The sequence below is a fragment of the Protopterus annectens genome, chromosome 4.part0, assembly GCF_019279795.1.
Source record: "Protopterus annectens isolate FY-2018-M chromosome 4.part0, PAN1.0, whole genome shotgun sequence".
Taxonomy (NCBI): Eukaryota; Metazoa; Chordata; order Ceratodontiformes; family Protopteridae; genus Protopterus; species Protopterus annectens.
The window spans coordinates 1,820,460,984-1,820,484,104 of NC_056733.1; the positions used below are offsets into that span (position 1 = coordinate 1,820,460,984).

The 23,121-nt window shown below is 37.5% G+C and overlaps 1 protein-coding gene across 1 annotated transcript in view; it reads right to left on the bottom strand.

Moving 5' to 3' along the window:
* Window positions 1–23,121, bottom strand: part of GFRA3 (GDNF family receptor alpha 3) — a 198,102-nt gene that overhangs the window by 131,494 nt on the left and 43,487 nt on the right. Inside the window, exon 2 of the mRNA XM_044069510.1 lies at window positions 4,187–4,474. Coding sequence (XP_043925445.1) covers window positions 4,187–4,474 — 288 coding nt within the window. The remainder of the gene's footprint in view (window positions 1–4,186; window positions 4,475–23,121) is intronic.

The window sequence follows — 23,121 nt, forward strand, 5'->3', positions numbered from 1 at the left end:
AGGTTCTACACATATGGAAGTAGGGAGTTGTACTGTGACTACATCTGGCAACATGTGCACCTGTAAGTAGGGAGTTGTACTGTGACTACATCTGGCAACATGTGCACCTGTAAGTAGGAAGTTGTAGAGTGACTACACCTGGCAGCATGTGCACCTGTAAGTAGGGAGTTTAGTGTGACTACACCTGGCAGCATGTGCACCTGTAAGTAAGGAGTTGTACTGTGACTACACCTGGCAGCATGTGCATCTGTAAATAAGGTGTTGTACTGTGTCTACACCTGGCAGCATGTGCAAATGTAAGTAGGGAGATGTACTGTGACTACATCTGGTAGCATGTGCATCTGTAGAGAGTTGTAGTGTGACTACACCTGGCAGCTTGTGCACCTGTAAGTAAGGAGTTTTACTGTGACTGCACCTGGCAGCATGTGCATCTGTCAGTAATGAGTTGTAGTGTGACTACATCTGGCAACATGTGCACCTGTATGTAGGGAGTTGTAGTGTGACTACACCTGGCAGCATGTGCACCTGTAAGTAAGGAGTTGTACTGTGACTACACCTGGCAGCATGTCCACCTGTAAGTAGGGAGTTGTACTGTGACTACACCTGGCAGCATGTGCACCTGTATGTAGGGAGTTGTAGTATCACTACACCTGGCAGCCTGCACATCTTTAAGGAAGGAGTTGTAGTGTGACTACATTTGGCAGCATGTCCATCTGTCAGTAAGGAGTTGCAGTGTGACTACCCTTGACATTACATTCATCTCTCAGTAAGGAACTGGTGCACCAGATATCAATGGTTACTGTCAGTAAGAAATTAAGAATTGGCTTCACCTGGAATCATGCACATCTGAAAGTGTGACTGCACCTGTCACTGAGTATGTCTGTTAATAAGGAGCTGCAGTCTGGATGTACCTGGCATCACATGCTTCTGTCGATAACGAATTGTAGTTTGACTATGACTGCATTATGCACTGCTGTCATTAAACAGCTGCACTGTGACTGCCCCTGGTATTGTGTGGCATATATTAGTAAGACACTGTAGTATGAGTACATATGTCATTATATGCTGCTGTCAGTTAAGATCTGTAGTGTGAATGCACCTAACGTTAATGACTGCAGTCAATAAATAGTTGTAGTGTGAATCCTCCTAGCATTAATAACTGCAGTTAGTAAGGAGTTGTAGTGTGAATGTTCCCAGCATTAATGACTGCAGTCAGTAAGAAGCTGTAGTGTGACTCCTGCCAGCATTAATGACTGCAGTCAGTAAGGAGCTATAGTGTGAAATGTTCCCAGTATTAATGACTGCAGTCAGTAAGGAGCTGTAGTCTGACTCCTGCCAGCATTAATGACTGCAGTCAGTAAGGAACTGTAGTGTAAATCCTTCTAGCATTAATAACTGTAGTCAGTAAGGAACTGTTGTGTGAAATGTTTCTAGCATTAATGACTGCAGTCAGTAAGGAGTTGTAATGAATGTTCCCAGCATTGACTGCAGTCAGTAAGAAGCTGTAGTGTGACTCCTGCCAGCATTAATGACTGCAGTCAGTAAGGAGCTATAGTGTGAAATGTTCCCAGTATTAATGACTGCAGTCAGTAAGGAGCTGTAGTCTGACTCCTGCCAGCATTAATGACTGCAGTCAGTAAGGAGCTGTAGTGTAAATCCTTCTAGCATTAATAACTGTAGTCAGTAAGGAACTGTTGTGTGAAATGTTCCTAGCATTAATGACTGCAGTCAGTAAGGAGTTGTAGTGAATGTTCCCAGCATTAATGACTACAGTCAGTAAGAAGCTGTAGTGTGACTCCTGCCAGCATTAATGACTGCAGTCAGTAAGGAGCTATAGTGTGAAATGTTCCCAGTATCAGTGACTGCAGTCAGTAAGGAGCTGTAGTCTGACTCCTGCCAGCATCAATGACTGCAGTCAGTAAGGAGCTGTAGTGTGAATCCTTCTAGCATTAATAACTGTAGTCAGTAAGGAACTGTAGCGTGAAATGTTCCCAGCATTAATGACTGCAGTCAGTAAGGAGCTGTAGTGTGAAATGTTCCCAGCATTAATGACAGCAGTCAGTAAGGAGCAGTTCTGTGACTACATCTGGCATCATGTTTGTCTGTCAGCAAGTTGATCTACTGTGACTACACTTGGCTATATATGTTGTTGTAAAAAAAGATGTGTTAGCTGGGCTCGGACTTCCTGATACCTGTGCACAGCTATCAGTAACTTTCTATGGTACAAAGGTATTATACATGAATATGCTGCTGTCAGTAAAACATTATGCAGTACTCAGTTTGAAAGAAGCCAGAACCATGCACTGCTGTAAAGTACTGGTTTGGGAACATTCTCTATAGTCAAGTGTTATAGTCAGAAAGCTGTTGTAGTATAAATGGACCACAGACCCATATATTATTGTTGCTAGAACATCACTGCATGCAAAGGACCTTCACACTTTTTAATTTCTCCAAGTCTTTTGGGTTTCTAATACCATGATGGGAATGGACCCCATTCCTAAGTCAAAGTATGATTAAAATTCATGAAATTTGTACTGTTTCAATCTTTAATGTTAGCCAGAAGTGCTCATTGCAGCATCCGCAATGTGCTCCGTAATGACTCCTTCTGCAATTCATATGGAGTTACATGCATCAGTAGCATATCTAAGTATGATTGTAAATTCTTTTTTATAAGACCCATTGCGCCTACTACTGCTGGAACTGTCTGGGTATCTTTTTTTCCACTTTGTCCTAGTTTCTGCCTGCAAATCTTGGTATTTTATGACTTTGTGTCTCTCTGTACATAAGACACTGTAGTCACTGAGTGTAGCAATTTCAATGATCAATGCTGCCTTTGTTTTCTTTTCATGGACTACTATATCTGGTTTTCTTCCATCTATTTTTTGAACTGTTAGTAATGGGTGATCCCATGTGACATAAACTTCATCCTTTTCTATTATGCTTTGTGGTTCATGTTTTAAGTGTTTTTCAGCTACTTCACTATTATAATGTTTGCACAATCCCCAGTACAACAGTCTTGCCACATTATTATGCCTTTCAGTATAAGTATATCACAACCAACAAGATGTATGACTGTTTCCAGTTCTGTTTTACAAAACCTACATTTGTATGTTTCTCTAACATGTTCAATGGACTTTGTAAACCAATGTGTATGTAGTCCACTATCTTGGGCCACCAATATTAACCTTCATCTTTTGGTTTAAATTCAGCTCTCCTTACCCATTTCTGCATTAGATCTTGATCAACATGAGGTTGTTCCAAGAGTTTTCTACACTTGCAACTACATTTATGTATTTTCCACATTTCTTGCCTTCTCATCTGACCCTTCACCTTATATTCTTTATTTTGTTTTTTGACACATTCAGTTGCTGTCTGATTTTTACCTACTTCTGGTTGATTTCCATTCCCATTTGACATATGTAGGATCCCAAACCGATGTGCTGCTGCAAAGTACAGGTGTGGGAACATTCTCTATAGTCAAGTGCTATAGTCAAGTGCTGTAGTATAAATGGGCCACAGACCCATATATTATTGTTGCTAGAACATCTCTGCATGCAAAGGCCCCTCACACCTATGTGTTGAGTTTGCTGATTTAGTAGGCTACACTACAAAGTGTCCTCACACCTTCCTGTGCTACACAGTCTGCTATGTGTTGCAGTGTTAAAAGGCCCCATATGCATGTCACGCTGCCAGTATAGTTTAACACTGTAAAGGATTTTAATCCCTATGTATTGCATTTAGCAAGCTGCTGCTTCATATTGTTAATAGTGTCCACATTATCACATGCTGTTGCCTGTCAGATGCTGCAGTATTAAGGATCCCATATTTCAACTTCCTGCCAGTAAGATGTAATGTGAACAAATCCTATGTCTCTGTGTTACTGTCTATAAGTTGCTACATTACAAAAGGACCATAAAGCACGGGATGCTATGAATATGGTACTACAGGGTGAAGGGCTTCCACATCCATGTGTTGCTCTATGTAAGCTGCTGTGATAAGAAATATGCCATAATTCAGATAACATATTAGGCCAGCAAATAGATAAGTGCAGCTATGACTGCTTATGAATATGAATAAATCTATTTGACATCAGTGGTTGTGTCTGGTTGTCTTTCACTGTGTTATAAACACAGTATTTAGTTACTGAAAGCATTGTAAAGTCCATACACTACATGCAATATCTCACCGTGTGTTGTAAAGCCGGGATTGATGTCCCAGTAGATCTTAAGGCATTGTTCTTCTTTCTTCATTCCTCGCTGACAGCGACAGTTCTGGAAATGAGAGCGCTGCAGAGTTATTCGTGCAGTCTTACATTCAGTTTGATTATCGGGTGAGAGCAGGCTGATATCCCCAGTGGCAGTAAGACAGCTTTGTAAAGTGCTGTATGCTGTGCTACAAACTGCATCTGCAATGCATGACTTCTCTGCCGCAAGGCAGTCATTGTGGAAAGTGCACCGAGTCACCTGGAAACTCCCTGTAAAAAAGAAAAAAACAAAAATGTCAGGATTTGTAATATTACTTAGTTCTACTGACAGCAAAACAAGTCAAAACGTACATTCAGTAATAAATTAGAAGATTACCAGAATTCAAGTAAAGTAGCTTTAGCTGGAAATTAGTTGCTAAGTGTACATATAATATTCTGTGCAGGCTAAGCCCAGGCTGACAACTTGCATTATAAATCAGGATGATTTATATTTTGTTTTCATCATTAATATTCTTTTAATTCAGACCTTCTAGAGTAGAAATTTCCCTTTTTTGCTAGTGTTAGTCAAAGAATAGAGGTTATTATGTGCAAGAGATGATTCAGTGGGCATACAAAAGTTTCCTCCCTGGAATGAGATCACTCACCAATGATTGAGGGAGTAAGCAGGCAGCGTGGGATGTAGTAATAAATTTAAAGGGCTGCATTATGAGGAGTAATAATTGTTTCTCTGCTTTTGATCCTCAAGAGTTTCTACATATACTGATATCAGTGGCACTACTATGGCATCAACTCTTCTAATACTTCAGAGTGCAAGAACTCATGCTAGTTTGAAGAGATGAGGGCATAAATATGGTGAATTATTTTAATGGTACAATGGTTTGAGATTGCAAGTTGGTATTAGGGGTTACGTAGCAGCTAGTGCTACTGGGGATACATACAAGGAGAAAGAGTTTTTGATTTTTACATGATGTGTATTGATATGTGTGTTACTCCATCAGCTGTGGTCAGGGAGCCTAGAACTGGATGTGTAGCACCAGCTGAGTCTGTCACATATCTGTTAAGTGGTGCTAAAGGGCGATTTGACACCGAGTTTCCTTTGCTGCTGCTGCTACAAAAAGTATGGGGCCTCTAAAAGTAATTAGCAAGAAAGCACAAATGACCACCTTAGTGTAGTGGTTAAGCAGTTTCAGTGTGCATGATTTTCCATTGCCATAAGCAGGACCCTCTTCCCCAGATTATACATAATAAGGACTGATGACTAATCCCATACAATAATGTTATTTACCCACTGACAATGACTGAGCAGGTTACCACTTCAAGTGGGCACGTTCAAGAAACTGAGCGTTTATGTTAAATCATAATGTTTTTTTAAATAAACTACTAACATTCATTTCAGAAGGATGTGGGGCAAATTCAGTTGTGATGAAACAAATAACAAACTCAGCCAGAATTCTTAGGCACAACAATTAAGAAAAGTTCCTATGAAAATGCTAAGTACTGAGTACTGGTGTCTTAATCTCCATAAAATAGGTAGTAATGCTATGGTTGAAATATTATTTTGGTAAAAGAGGTATGTAAAACATGATGATCTCGATATAAGTATATGTTAGATGTTCATCATGTTCATCACTGCTGCAGTATACTTAGCTATATGGGTTATATCCTGCCAAGAATATAAAGCCAGCCAGCTTTCAAAGCTTCAGGGCACCTTCTATGTGCCTAAACTGTCAAGCGGCTCAAGCTGAACTGAATAAAAGACAAGTTTGGGCATGAAGCCCTTCAGAGTTTTACTACCATAGGAGAGTACGTTCCTCTGTGGCTTTCTAGGATTGACAGACAGTCGGCTTATGCTTCCATTTGCAGGGCAGATATATTCCTTTTGGGAGGAAAAAATTAAATTTAATTATTTCTGTTGATGTTTTACTTCTTTTGTGTTCAGGAAAGTTATTTTAAAGCTAGGAGTGTCTTCTTGTAATGAACGGCATTGAGACTTTAACATACTTTTAAATGGAGCACTTGTTTTTTCCCATCGGTTTAAAAGTAGTGTAAAATAACTGAAAACATATTTTTTTGTGGATAAATTGTGTTTATTTTTTTCTTTTGTGGGGTTGGCATAGTGTTTAAAGTCCTTTTTACTGTGTTTTTTTCTGTCACAAAAGTAACTTTTGTGGACTGGCAGTGTTTACTGGCAATTTCTGCTTGTCTTCCAGCTTGGTCATGGAACAGACTACCAGTCCCATGGTCAGTCTTTCTTCCAGCCACAAAAATTAACTGAACAGCCTTTGCCACCACAACAGCTGGCAATTTGCTCTGCTGCTGGTAGGTGACTGTGCTGTGGCCATTTGTTGTACTTCAGACCACTTATCTTTTACCCTGGATCCCTCAGGTGTAGCGCTTACAGCCACTGTGGATTGGGAGTTAGCCATGTTCTCTGTGGCTGTTGTGGTCCCCTCAGTGAGTAAGGGAGATCCACTCTCATCAGTCCTGGAATAGGGAATAGGGGAGGTTTCCCTGTTGTGTCAGAATGCTGTGCCCACCCCTTGGGAAGCAGCTTCTGCCATTAGTAACATGGTTTGTCCCATTATTCCTGTCAAAAAGAAACAGAAAACCAAGCATGTATCTAGTCCTTTCATAGGTTCATAGATTGGTACTAGGCTATTGGCCCTAGGGCTTATACAAGCCTAGCCATAACAATTCCCTGGCTATTTCTTCCCACAATATTTACTTCCCTGGACCCTGTCTAGCAGGACGACTGGCATGATCCCTGGGGTGAATTTCCTATCTCCCATCCAATCGTCAAGATGAATTTCCTATCTCCCATCCAGTCATCAAGGTTCCTTTTGAAGAGGGCCAAAGAGGTGCTCTGCTTGACATGTATGGGCAGTCTATTCCAGAGTCTGGGGAGTCTCTGGGTCAGGAACCTATCCCTCCAGCATGTTTTGTTCATTGTGATGACAAGGTTCAGATCCCTGGAGCGTGTGGCTCTGAACACTTCACTGGGTCTGTCTCAGAGTTTCATTCAGGTATTGATCCTTCTTGTAAAGTAGTTTATGGTAAAAGAAAGTGGGAATTCGCTTTTCCTGAAGAGAGTCAAGATTCTGAAACTGAACAGGAAGATGCAGGGATGGATACAGTTTTTTTTCCTAAGATTTTTGACTCAGACTCAGGAGAGCTCAGCTTCTGATTCTCCCTGTGGGGTTTTCTCTTTCTCTGAGACTGTTGCTAGAATGTGCCAATGTTTTCAGTGGAAGAACACTGAGGTTTTTCAGTCCCTCAGAAAATACTGTGAGTTGCTACAGAAGGATTTCCCAAAACCTACACCCACTCTTCCTGTTTTGTTTGCTTTAGAGATTATGTGTGTTATTGCCTGCAATTTTCATTTTAATCAGCCAGCTGCCCCTAAATAGTCAGATGGTATGCATAAAGTTTCTCAGTCTCTTACATTTTTATACACTGTGCTCAAACCTGACTCAGCCATTATAGTTTTATTTGATCCCATGATTCTAACAAGGATGGGAAAATTATAGACTTGCACTGCAAATATACACCATACAACTTGGTCAATAAGGAAACAAGGATATAGCATGGCTAGGCTTAAAAAGGCACTAGTGCCAATAGCCTAGTAACCTCCTATGAACTTATGAACCTATTGACAGGTATGGTAAAAGCTGTATACTTCTGCAACTTCGATTTTTCAGAATTTTGATTTGTCAGGCTTATATGTTAAAGCTTGTTCTGACAAATTGTGACAGTATGAAGAATGTTTTATCTGACGTTTCTTTTATTGAGGAAAATCTGCTTGAAATAACTTAGTTTCTTCCATTGCACAGGTCACTACTCATTGTTTGTGGTGTCTATTACTCTGTTGATACTTTTTATAAGGCTAGTGCCATTCATACTTTTTTGAGGAGGTCTGCATGGCTGCATTCTCAGAACCTCTCAGATGCTGTTAAAAATTAGATTTTAAATTCTCTATTAAACAGAGATTTAGTGTTTGGCCCCTCTGCTACAGAAGTGATTAAAAATGTGATGAAAGAGGCAAGCTGATCCAGGGAATCTCAAAGACTTATCAGCCTTCCATTTCCAAATTATCCAAGGGATTTTTTTTTTTATCTCCACATCTAATTTTGGCAAAAAAACAGAATAAACAGTCTCAATGAAATTCAGGTAAACAGATGCTTAAGAAGAAATGGCAAGGGGGTTCCAAAAAGAAGTCTCAAACCTCCCAAAACCAAGGAAAGTCCAACGGGTCTGAATGGGTGTTCAAGAGACCTTGTGACCCCCCCTCCCACCCTGGCTCCATTTTTCTCTTTGACAACAGATTGTTTCAGACAAATGGGTTCTGAAAATCATTCATCAAGGTTACAGATGGCAGTGAAATGAAATTCCTCCTTTCTGGGGGGGTCATTCGTCATCCTCCAGATTAGGCTCTTTTATTTTCACCTGTTCTTCATCATATGTTGTCTCAGGGAGTGATAGAACAAGTTCCTCCTTCCCAGGCAGGGAAGGGTTTTTATTCAAGGATGTTCTTAGTATCAAAGAAAAAACTTGCTATAACAAAATTGCTAAATTCGTCACAAATAGTCACCACTCTACTCACCACTGTACTACCCTAAGGCAACTGAAATGGCTTCAGCTCCCCACTATCTTCTCCTTCTCCAGCTTTCCACCACTCATAAAATGATTTATAAACTTTATAACTGCCCAGCCCTAAGCTCCATCTTCTCCCTGTATAATCCAGCTCATCCTCTTCGCCCTGAGCACCAATGTCTGCTCCAAATACACAAGCCACAACTCCCAGTAGGCCAATTACTATACTCATGGACCATGTCCAAAAGTTGGAACAACCTTCCAGCACCAATCCGATTTCAACCATCGCCGGCTACCTTCAAAGCTGTGCTTCACAGCGACCTCTCTTCCTCATGGATATGTAACTGCTCAATTCCTTCGTCAACAGTTTCCTAAATTCTAACCTACTCTGTCTTCACCCAAATTCACCCCCATTTTCCCCTGTAACCTTGTACCCCTTACTCTAGATTTATATAGTTTTCACAATGACCACTTTATTCTATGTATATACTATGTAAATAATAAGTTGGGAAACTTCTGTGTTCTTTTTGTTGAGTTTATAAGTTCATTTGTTTATCAGCAGGATGTGCTTTGTGTCACTGGGTCACTTTTTACTATGTAAACACTTCTCTAGTCAAATACTAATGTTACTGACACCTTAGTGTACTGCTATGTAAATAGTAGTTTGGGAAACTTTTATGTTCCTGTTTTTGTTTATTTCTTTTCCTTTTGTTGTCCAGTCTATGAGTTCATATGTAGATTGACAGGTTGTATCTCTGTCTCATTGATACTTGTTACTGTGAGCAATGCTGAAATTTGTTGTCATTTCTAACTGTTACTGTGGAGCTTTTCTCCCCGGGCCTCCACTGAAAATGGGCTAGCATGGACCAACAGACTTTCCCGGTAAACAAATGTCAATAAATAAATAAATAATAAATAAATAAATAATAGAGTTTTTGATTTTTAGATTTTAGATCTATTTCTAAGGGTTTCCACTCAAACTTTGGTCACTGCAAGGGAATACCATAGGATTTTGGGTCGCATGCCATGCATGCACGATTCTCATGATACCCCTGGCAAGACTTCAAATGAGAAAAATACAGTGGTATCTAAAATTTCTTTGGTTCCAGCATCAACATCCCTGATCTTTTCAGATCCCAGTGTTGGGGTTTGCTAGAAGAAAATGTTTTGATGGAGACAACAGATATCCTTAAATCCAGGTCTCTGCTTCTCCCTCCTTGCTCCAAAGCAGTCAGTCACCATAGATGCAGCAGACTTTGCTTGGGAAGCAGTTTCAGGAGGGATAAAAGTGCAGCGGGTTGTGGGACATCAAGGACAGATACAACCAGATAAATATCAAGGAGATGCCTGCCCTGATCAAGGCACCCGACTCTCTGAATCATCTTTGGTCCTCAGGACATCTTCAAGTGGTTATAGACAATACCACAGTCATGTGGTACATCAACAAGCAAAGGGAAAGCAGGTCATATCCATTGTGTAAACTAACCATGTTTGCTTGGGATATTCCTTCACAGCACAGTTTTACTCTACAGATATTCCACACGCTGTCAGAGCAAAATTGTGTGGCAGACAAGCTAAGCAGGATCAGGGAAGACAATCACAAATGGAAACTAGTTTAGGGGGGTCTTCCGACATTTGATCTATCTGTTGGGAGTTCCTAAAGTAGTCTTCTTTGACTTTTAACTTTCTATTTTTTAAAAAGCATTTAATATTTATAAAATCATTAAGACTAGGTCTCCTATCAGCTTAAAGATGTGATGATTACAAGAATATTTTAGAGCAGAGGGAAACCTTGTGGCAGATTAAATTGGAAGCTGATATATGATGATAAATATTAAATGTTTTTTAAAAAATAGAAAGTTAAAGGTCTTAAAGTTTGGTGATTGTTAATACTGTTTTAAATTAAAATGGTATTAATTGTTTTACTAGGCACAGTTTTAATTATTCAATTGTTGATTCAATTAGTTAATTGACTTACTATATATGTGGACTGTAAACAATTTTTTGGTACCATTTGGAGCGTTTTCTGATGAAGTCATTTTGATGAAAGCGTTAATAAACTTTGTGTGTACGTTAAGTACATAATGAACTTGCTTTACTATGTACTGATAGTATATATATGCTATCAGTACATCATGAGGCAAGTTCAGAGAATGCACCATTAAATAAGGATTTTTTGATTTATTTTTTAGCCTTTTGTTGACTGAGTAATCCTACTAGGCTAATGGTATCTTTTCAAGGGAAGCCTGAAGTAGTATTTCTGCTACAATAGGAAATATGGCCAAACTCTGCTATTCTTTTTGAGAGGAGGAAGTCTTGCAATGGGACAGAGTGGTCGCATTTTGGCAAGTGTTAAGTGCAACCTTGTTGAGCCATCTGAGGAAAAAAAAGTTGTGGATGTTGTAATTTTGCAGGACAATGGGTTGCCTTAAGCCCATTGTAAACAATTAATAAATTAATAATGAAAAAGGAAAAGCCCTGTTTGCTGAGTGATGGAACAAACACAAAGTCCAATGTAAAAGAAAAAAATGCTCCAAACATTAAAACCAAGAAGAAGCCAAAAATCCAATAAAAATCCAAGTAAGAATTCAAATGAAGTTCCACAGAAACCTTTATTGCATAGGTAAGCGCTTTCGCAACCTCTCCTGGTTGCTTCCTCAGACCAAAACAAACATGCTTAAAAACTATCCCCTTTTTATAATACACATCACACAAGACCCACCAATCTCTGTGGAGAATACAAGACTCCAATGTTTTCCAGATTCAAAGAGACACACACTCATTTAAATCAGATAAAAACATATATGTAGAAAATGCATATAAAATACATATAAAAACACATAAAAAGTGTGTATAAAAAGTATATAAAAATGTGTGTAAAAAGCCTAAAAAGAGTGTGTGCCTCTTTGAATCTGGAAAACATTGGAGTCTTGTATTCTCCACGGGGATTGGTGGGTCTTGTGTGATGTGTATTATAAAAAGAGGATAGTTTTTAAGCATGTTTGTTTTGGTCTGAAGAAGCAACCAGGAGAGGTTGCGAAAGCACTTACCTATGCAATAAAGGTTTCTGTGGAACTTCATTTGGATTCTTACTTGGATTTTTATTGGATTTTGGCTTCTCCTTGGTTTTAGCGTTTGGAACATTTTTTCTTTTACTTAATAAATTAAGATGAACTTGATGAGTCTTCAGCAGTTCCTTGTAGTCAGAGTATGGAAAAAAACAGCAGATCTGAATTGATGTGTACTGCTTCAGCTGAGAAGGAAAGGATATCTGTCAATAAAGGTCCTGTGACTACCTATGTCCTGTTTTGCCAGTCAGAAGACATGTGCAATGACTCAGTCATATTGTTGGTTGCTTCATATGCTGCAGTTGTACAAAAAAGGATAATGGACTCTATTTAAGACTTTAAAAACAAAGTACCCTTACCAGTTATTAGAATATCTGTTAAGACAGAAACTCCCATAAATAGGTATGTTATATGGGAAGAGATAATTGTGCCACTGGGTTTTAGACCTTCAGATGTACTTGCTTTTATCCCTGTGGCAAAAATTGTTTTTGTGATACTACCTTTGCATCAGTTACTAGCTGAATGCTTTTTACAATCTGCTTCCTTGAAGTAACTTTGTTTATCATTGGCACAATATAATTTTCAAGCTTTTCATTTTGGATTTGGCATTGTCAGAGCTATTATTAAAAGAAATGGCATTGAAATTAAAATCTTACAACAGGATATTTTTAAACTAAATGAAACTGTTACTTCTGACTTAATGTTTACCATTGACTCTGAAAAACATAAATATTACGAACTAAGGAAACAAATAGACCAACAATGCAATACAGTGTTGAACCGAAAATACAGGAAACTTAATAGAGACATCAAGGAATACCAGGAGGGTAGGCAGTATCCCAACCCACCTAATTTCAGGGGTGGTATTCCATTTCAACAGGTCCCTAGGGATACTTCTAATACACATGTTTTACAGTCCCCTGTTCATGAGTATTCTTCCCCTCCACCACCACATCGCCTTGATGATGAGGCTTATTCTGACCCTGATTTTTTACCCAGGAGATCAGAACGCCTTCGCCAACAATTTCACAATCAACAGGTGCAACAACATTATTCAGGACCCCGTTCCCCCAGGCCAGTGGGGGGGGGGCAAAAACAGAGGGTGGAGAAGGGATCAAAAACAGGAATGGTAGAAAATAGGATCATTGAGGTTACTGCCATTGGAAATTACTCCAAACATACCTTTAACGGGTATCACATTTATAACTATAGCGATGCAGTTATCACTGATACATGGTTTTCCTTGTTCACAAAGGGATTTAAGTTTGTACCTAGCAAATGTTATAACACAGTCAATACCATACTGGATGTCAAACTTTTTACACGCAAGCTCAATCTTCAGCATTTGTTTGGATCTACAAATATGGGCCCATGTTTAATGCTAAAAAAGTCCAGTACCTATAATCCTCCTTTACATCCCCAAATTAGTAACTTGGAAAACAGGATTGTTCACATGATACGGAGCAGAGTAGGGAGGTTTAAAAGCAATTCCAATCTTAATCAGGCAGAGAGTACCCTTCTTACTGAACTTAGTGTTGATCCTTCCATCAGGGTTATGGAGCCTGATAAAGGGGCGGTATAGTCATTATGGAGCAATTGATGTATGAGGCTAAGATGCATAATTTACTACATGATACGACAAAATACACCATTGCTTCTTTAAATGAGGTACACATGTCATATAAAAAAATTGATCTGGCCATTCAGGATCTTTTAGATCAGGAAGTTATTGAACTAGATCTCTATACTTTTTTGAGTAATTCACACCCCAAAGTACCTACTATCTTTGGGGTGCCTAAAATTCACAAGAATGTTACAGACCCTCCTCTCAGACCAATTGTGGCTGCCCAGGGGTCCAAGACCCACAACCTTTCTAAATTTTTGGACTGGAAGTTAAAGCAGCTATGGGGTAAGCAACAACACTTACTCAAGGACTCCTGGGAATTCTTGTGAGGGATTTCTAGTGAACTCCACAGGCCTAACCTATTGTTTGTAACCATAGATGTGGTTGATCTTTTTTCAGTTATACCACACACAATTGGGATGGCCTGGATGGAAGAAGCTCTTTGGGCATGCAAAGGTGTTACCAATAATGATGTTGTATTGGTTATGCATTTACTGGAGTTGGTCCTTAGTAACAACTATGTTTATTTTTGTGGGGAATATTTCCAACAGACATCGGGCATCTCTATGGGAGCTAATTGTGCTCCAACTTACGCCGACATCATACTGTCAGTATGGGAGAATAAACATGTATTACACAGTGAATTTTCTAAATACTGGATTCATTACACTCGGTTCCTGGACGACATTTGTATTTTTTGGACAGGACCAAGGCATTGTGTAGATGAATTTGTTACTTACCTGCATTCAACAACTGAATTTTTGAAATTTACACATGAAATTTCAGTTGATCAAGTAAACTATTTAGATGTGACTCTTTATAAACAAGCCAACAGCTTTAGCTCCTGCATATACAGAAAACCCTCATTTTCCAATAGTTACCTGCATTACCTTAGCTCACACCCTAAATTTCAAAAAAGTTCTATTGTCAAGGGACAATTTGTTAGGGTCTCACGTATGACATCAGACGATAACAATTTTTGTATTGAAGGGGAAAAATTGAGTTTGCTATTTGTGGACAGAGGATACCCCAAATCTTTAATCAAATAGGTTTGGGAGGAGGTTAGTTCTGCCAGGGGTACTAGATTTTTTCCCATTCTAGGGAAGGGACCAGTTGATACATGTGCTGCAAGTTCTACTACCCCCCCCTTTTAACATTACAGGTTCTAACTTGGTTTTTGTTACTGAACACAGTGAAAATGTAGGATATATTAGGCATATTATCCAGAAAGAAATGGACACATTTAAAGACTTCACTGACTTGAATAACCTAAAGGACCTAACTTGTAAATTTGTTTACAAAAGGGGATTTAATATTAAGAATGTTTTGGAACACAACACCAGTTCCAGTATTTCTAATCAACCTAGACAGGGTACTTTTCGTTGTGGACATTGTAGGCAGTGCAAATATGTTATCAATCAGGAAAACGTTTACCTAGAAAGTAGGAATAGGAAGATCTATGCACAGAGATTCCACAACTGCAATTCCACAGGTATAGTTTATTTGGCTGTCTGCCGGTCTTGCCAAGCATTTTATGTTGGCAAGACCGAAAGACAGTTAAGGAGACGCATTTACGAACATTATTATGAGATCCAAAAACAATGCAATACCAATGCTCTTTATAGGCACACGGTGGTGTGCCAATCTGCCTTTTTCATGTTCTTTGTCCTGGAAACAGTCCCCAAATGCATCAGGGGAGGATACTGGGAAGCTAGGTTATCACACAGAGAGACATGTTGGCAGATTTTGTTAGCTTCCAACAAAGCTCCGGGTCTTAATGACCTTATTTCTATCATGCCCTACTTAAAACTTAAAGCGGAGCATCTGTAACCAAGTCAATGGGTGCAAGTAGGTTTTAGTTCATTCATACATATTTTACGTATTGCATCTATATATTGTACATGAATTGAAGACTTTGTATGGGTGGTTATTGCACCATATTAAATAATTTTAAAAAATTAGTAAAGACATGTGATTTATATATGTGTTTATTTTTAATTTATGTATTTTTATTTTTTATGTAAATTTATGAGGGACAGTTATTTTGTACTATTGTGGTCTACACTGGTTGTTTAAAACAAATTCATGATATTTAAATACTTTTTTAGATAGTTCATTATTTTTAAAAAAAGTCTATGTTTACATTTCATGTTAGGGCAAATGCAGTTACAGCTTTAAAGATGTTTTTACACTAAATGGGTATTTATTCAATTATCCTATCAATTATTGTATATATAACCTGGGTATGCTCATTAGTTTTGTATCTGAGGAAGTTGCATTGGCGACGAAAACGTGGATGCACTGAGACGTTAATAAAATTCAGTTTTTATTGTGCAGTTTGCCTTTGGAGTTTCTTACTACAGCATCGAGTACCTTATAGTGACGTTGGCTCTTTCCTATTGTGGATTCTTCTTGCCTGCTTGCAGCTTTTTTGGAGTCTTGGTTTTCTTGCAGCCTTTTTGTGTTACTTGTTGGTTATAGACAATACCACAGTCATGTGGTACATCAACAAGCAAAGGGAAAGCAGGTCATATCCATTGTGTAAACTAACCATGTTTGCTTGGGATATTCCTTCACAGCACACTTTTACTCTACAGATATTCCACACGCTGTCAGAGCAAAATTGTGTGGCAGACAAGCTAAGCAGGATCAGGGAAGACAATCACAAATGGAAACTAGTTTAGGGGGGTCTTCCGACATTTGCTCTATCGGTTGGGAGTTCCTAAAGTAGACTTCTTTGACTTTTAACTTTCTATTTTTTAAAAAGCATTTAATATTTATAAAATCATTAAGACCAGGTCTCCTATCAGCTTAAAGATGTGATGATTACAAGAATATTTTAGAGCAGAGGGAAACCTTGTGGCAGATTAAATTGGAAGCTGATATATGATGATAAATATTAAATGTTTTTTAAAAAATAGAAAGTTAAAGGTCTTAAAGTTTGGTGATTGTTAATACTGTTTTAAATTAAAATGGTATTAATTGTTTTACTAGGTACAGTTTTAATTATTAAATTGTTGATTCAATTAGTTAATTGACTTACTATATATGTGGACTGTAAACAATTTTTTGGTACCATTTGGAGCGTTTTCTGATGAAGTCATTTTGATGAAAGCGTTAATAAACTTTGTGTGTACGTTAAGTACATAATGAACTTGCTTTACTATGTACTGATAGTATATATATGCTATCAGGACATCATGAGGCAAGTTCAGAGAATGCACCATTAAATAAGGATTTTTTGATTTATTTTTTAGCCTTTTGTTGACTGAGTAATCCTACTAGGCTAATGGTATCTTTTCAAGGGAAGCCTGAAGTAGTATTTCTGCTACAATAGGAAATATGGCCAAACTCTGCTATTCTTTTTGAGAGGAGGAAGTCTTGCAATGGGACAGAGTGGTCGCATTTTGGCAAGTGTTAAGTGCAACCTTGTTGAGCCATCTGAGGAAAAAGAAGTTGTGGATGTTGTAATTTTGCAGGACAATGGGTTGCCTTAAGCCCATTGTAAACAATTAATAAATTAATAATGAAAAAGGAAAAGCCCTGTTTGCTGAGTGATGGAACAAACACAAAGTCCAATGTAAAAGAAAAAATGCTCCAAACATTAAAACCAAGAAGAAGCCAAAAATCCAATAAAAATCCAAGTAAGAATTCAAATGAAGTTCCACAGAAACCTTTATTGCATAGGTAAGCGCTTTCGCAACCTCTCCTGGTTGCTTCCTCAGACCAAAACAAACATGCTTAAAAACTATCCCCTTTTTATAATACACATCACACAAGACCCACCAATCTCCGTGGAGAATACAAGACTCCAATGTTTTCCAGATTCAGAGAGACACACACTCATTTAAATCAGATAAAAACATATATGTAGAAAATGCATATAAAATACATATAAAAACACATAAAAAGTGTGTATAAAAAGTATATAAAAATGTGTGTAAAAAGCCTAAATAGAGTGTGTGCCTCTTTGAATTCATTCTTTCTGTTTGGATCTAAGAAAAAACTTGGTATATATACTCTTCTTAAAATTTCAGTCCCCCTAGTGCAGTTAACTGTCCAGCTTATTCAGTTTAAAAAAAACTTGTAGTTTGGTTTCCTTTTTTATTCAGCTGCTTTTTCTAAACTGAGTAACAAAAAGGGTTGTTAGGCAAGTGAAAATCGTCTGTTTTATTAACAAACTCCTCTTTGAGGCGGTAAAGATTTTCAAAGCTAAAGCTATGCTTCTCTCTACTTTCTCTTACACTGGAGTACCCTGACAACACAAAATGCCTTCAGACAACTATCAATAAGTTTGATTGCTCCATCAGTCCAGCAGGTTTATCAGATATACCACTGTGTGACTTACTGTTGATCTTAGAGCTCACTTGGTATTCCTGCAGAAATTCCTGCATGATCATCAGTGTTTTTCCTTTCTAAACAAGTTATCACTCTTACCTCCTCAAAATGTACTAAGATAAGACCACAAAGGTGCTGTTATCCTTCTGAAGCCTGCCTCTACTTTAAAACCAGGAATCTAGTGAGGCATCATTTTCTAAAACTAGTACATCAACAAAGAATGCTCTTCCTCTGTTCTGCAGGAATATTCCTAATTATTCAGTTAACTTTATGTAAATGACACAATGACTATGTTTAAATATATTAGTTTCCTCTACTGTATTCAGTGCATGATGTCTAAACTCATTTATAACAGTAAATTGCTATATTCATTTTCTGCCTACCTTCCGGATTTGTTACATACTTGCACTATCTATGTATACAGATTTTAGATATGTCATATATTTATTTTCTGTGTTTATTTTACTGTCTTTGTAGTCTGTTTAGTGCTTGATTCCGATTGAAAACAGTCTTTGGACCAGTTCAAGCCAGTCAGTTAACAAACAAACAAATAAACAAATAAATAAATACTAGTTATTTAACCTTTTTGGGGAAGTTGGTTGGGTGATATAAGTCAAAACATATTCAATTTACTGACATCTCAAGGTGGATTAAAATGATTAAACACATAATTTTTTCTCTTTATACAGGTCCTTAAACTAATAACCCTTTCTGTATTTTATCATAATGTATGCAGACATTACCTCTGTATTACAAACTTAATGCCAACATTGTTATTCATATGTCATAAGCACACATTTTAATGGTTAATGACATAGCTGACAGAACCTATTTAATACTGCTGTTAAATACTGCTTAACTTGCAAGATGCATTCAGGTAGAGCTGTTAATAATACAGTTAACCAGAACAAGCTAATCATTAGTACCAGCCCCTATATTCATTTAAATAAGCAATGGTATACTGCTATCCATAATGCTGGAACTGTCATTTGCACACATCCCTGTATATCTTATCTATCACTTTTTTATTATTTACCCTTAGTTAGTTAGTTAGTTAGTTAGTTAGTTAGTTAGTTAGTTAGTTAGTTAGTTAGTTAGTTATTTTTACTGGACTAGAACACTGATTATAGCACAGCAAATTTTAAGCTCAGCCTGCATTACATACATAAGAGCAACATAAAATGTAAACAGCAACAAACAACAGAAAACAAAGACAGTAATACCAATGTGCACAGATTTACATAGAATAACTTAAAGAATAATGCACTGACAGCATAAAGTAACAATACTATGTACATTTATACATATATATATATATATATATATATATATATATATATATATATATATAAGACATAATCATATGTTACAGCAAATGTTAAGACACAAAGGATGCAAAGGGATAGCACTGAGAGAGACCATTTGGTAAGTTTATATACTATGTTGTATATTCTAGCATATGCATTTGTTTCGTTTCTGTCGAGACTGTTTAGAGTTCTGCCCAAAACTTATAGAAGATTGAGATTTACTTTATTTTATTTTATTTGACATTTGCTTACCAGGAAAGACCAGCTGGGTATGAGTCCATTTTCAGCAGAGGCCTGGGGAGAAAAGCTCCAAAGTACATATTAAACGGAATTGCAAACTGGCATCGGTTACAAAGACTAAGACAATAAGACTGGAGTACAGTTTGTGGTATAAGTAAAAAATGAACAATATGGTTAGGACATTCTATACACATGAAAAAAGGAGGCTAAGATAAAAAAGACAGCATTACAATTTGTGGATATAATAATAGGAAGTAATAAGTTGAACCTACATTACATACAAGGTACAAGAGAAATTCCTAATAGGTATGTTATATAATACAGCATGAAGAATATATGACAGAATAAGTAATAAGTTGTGACACAATACACTTTGTGGCTAGAGTATTTTCTAGTAAATATCAGTCGTAATTTCTTGGATAGGTAATGGGTAGTGTAAGAACTGAATGAAAGAACATTAGAAGGTTAAGGAATTACTGAAAGGTGAGGCTAGAAGGTAGGTAATGCAAGAAGGGAACTAGGATAAATAAGGAGAAAGTACATTAAGTCTGGGGAAAAGGGAATAGTAATGAATACTAAGATGGAGTGGAGCATTGGCAGATCCAATTATTTCAATCTTTCAATCCAGACTTGAAGGAATAGTAGTGGGGTATAAGTCTGACTGATTCTAGAATGAAGAACGTAGGTCATGGGATGGAATACAATGTTGAAGTAGTGATGATGTAGTTTGAGAAAATGAGGAGTTGTACAGAATTTTGTGTGTTAGTTGATGAATGTTAAGAAGGTGGGGTAGTTCGATCCAATTTAAGGACTTGAGAGCAGACCAGTGGTGAGAGTAGTGGGTCGGCCCTGTGACAAATTTTATTATAGCACTGAGTTTTACTTTGAGGGAAGAGTACAGATTGGTTAGAAAAGGCGAAGCATATAGAAGGAGGGTAAGAGATAAGTGGTGGCAAGGGTCACTCTTGTGGAGTTGGAGATGAATTTCTTAGCCCTAAACATCATGCCCAATTTTTGATTAGTTTTTTTTCTATGTTGTTGCTGATATGTAGGTCAAACTTAAGATTACTGTCAATAGTTATACCTAACAGTTTAGTGTGTGAAACAACACTGATTGAGGTATTGTTCAGAGAAGTAATAGTAAAGTTAGAGGTATCTGGAGCAAATTGTTTTGGTAAAAAAAAGTAGAGTTTTAGGGGGGGGGGCTTTGGATTATGTAGTAGATGGTTGTTGGCAAGCCAGGACTCAATGGAGTTGAATACTTCTTCAGTTAAGCTCTGTATATGAGTCAGATTTATGGCATAGCAGATTATAGTGAATTTGTTGGCATATTAAATAAGGGTGGCTTGTTTGGTGGCAGTGTTAAGATGAGTAATAAAAATGATGAAAAGGAGTGGACCTAGTATTGAGCCCTGGGGTACCCCAGTGCTAACTGGTAAGTAAGGAGGGAAAGTAGAATTCCATTTGATAGATCCCTTGGCTAGGCTTATAAGGGCCCCAGGGCCATTAGCCTAGTAACCTCCTATGATCCTATGATATCTGTTAGAGAGATGGCAAGTTAGTCTTTGTAAGGATTGTTTCAGTGTAGTCAGGTGGGAGCGACTGCCACAGTTTTGGAGTAACTACAGAGAAGCTATAGTTGGAACCGTGTATTTTTTTTTTTTTTGAAGAGGGTTTGGAGTGTAGGATGTCCTCTAGCATGGTTTTTAAGGTTATAGCTTGGTACTGTTGGAATGAGTCTCACAGCAAGTGGGGATGAGGTGTCTTCATGGAGTTGTTTGACAAGCAGGTATTCCAGAAGGAGGTTTGCTCTGTGTAGTACTAGTAGCTAATAGTGTTTGAAGTGTTTTCATGTTGAGGACAACTGGCAATGAAGCATGTTGTATAAAGTCCATAATGTGGAAAATAGTGATAAGCCACATTCAAGCTGGGCAAGTAGAATGCCTTTGTCAATGGCTGCTGTGGTCAGAGGAGAGAGAAACTGAGAGAGAGAGATTATGGAAAAGAATAGAAGGTAGTTCATTTTAGAACCACTTAGTGCAAGAAATCTGGACACAGCCAAAAATAATGAGAGTATAAAGGCCCAGAAATCAGGAACAGATTTTAATTATTTCTCCTATATACTTACAAAGTTGGTAGGATACCAGGTTTTGCATTACTATGTAATTTCTGAAGCATATGAAGTCTGAAACTGAATCAGTCTGTCATCATTTTGTGATGTTGATCCTAAATGATTTATCAAAAAAACAACAAATTTTATGAGGAACAGACCAAAAATATGAAGCACAAATCTGGACAGTCTGAAAAAATCTGGACAGTTGAGAGGTATGATCTGGGAATAGAGTTCATCTGGCAGTTACTGTAGAGGATTGAGGCAATGAATATAAACCACACCATACCAACTTTAACACTACCCTAGAAATGTTACCATACTTCAACTCAATAGAAACAACTTAAACTCAACTGACCAGCTTTCTCTATTCTAGGCCTGAAACTATGGGGATGCACTTCTAATAACATCAGAAAATGTTCCACATATTTTGAATTTAAACTCAGACTTTCAAAACACCTTCAAAAAGAGGCACAGGTGCAATATTCCTTATACTGTTTCTCAGGCAGATGGTCGCAAATATCAGTTTTTGCACACATGTAAATATTACTGTATTTAATAAAGTGTTATCATATATGCAACCTGTGCGTTGTCATTCTCTGCATTAAAACAATGTTTAAAAAAGTCACACAGGAAAACCAATTGGTTAAAAACAAAAAAATCTAGCAAAGCTAGAATTTCCACTGTGTGATACCTTAAACCTCTTGAAGCAGAGGCAACATAGGATATACGTAAATTACCCTTTAAGGATATCAGGTGTTTCAGCTAAAAGGCAATTCTGAATATTCATAATTTTTTTTCCTTTTCTTCTAAATAAATTCATAAATGTCCACAGCTTGAGGGGTTTGGCTTTACTGGCCTGAAATTGTCCATAAAAAGACTTAAAAGTAAAAGTAAAAGAAAAAAGTTAGCCTACTAACTTACATTTGTACCAATGAATATATTGGCCAGTGCAGATGACTTACAGACATTTGGAGAACAGCTGCACAAAAGATTGTTTTCTTCTTTTTGCACTCTTCAGTGATCTGCAGTAATTTACTGTTAGTGAGGAATTTGTATGGGCTGCTAAATATTTATGATATTTGAAACATTAACAGCTTTCAGGATTTTCACATTTATTGCATGAAACTAAGTGATTTATCTGATTTAAAACGGAGACTAATGTAATCTGACAATGGGTCTACATGGACACTGGCAATGTTTTAGTTTGCTAATTCTGAAAAAGTGTCCCATACCTGCACCAGTATCAGAACAGGTTGGCAGGACATCAGTTTTACATCCCATCAGTTTGATAAGTATTACTCAGTGCTGATCTGAGGCTATGACCTTTTTTTTATTTCATTTCTTCCTGTCTCCTCACAGATGAAATACATGGTATTTAATTAAAAACTGATTGGAATCCATCATTTAAAGCAGTTTTCCAGATTGAGCAAGTTATATTGCAGTTATAAACCACGGAGGAAATAGTTTGGGGATGGGAGGGTAGTAGATGACAGTCCAGACATTTTAAGTGGAAAAAAGGTCAATGAGCATTATGACTCAAAGAAGATCTCGGACAACCAGAATCAGCTTTCTCTGATTATATGGACCAAATAACACTGGTCTCAAAGATAATAAGCCATACATCCACAACCCTTTTT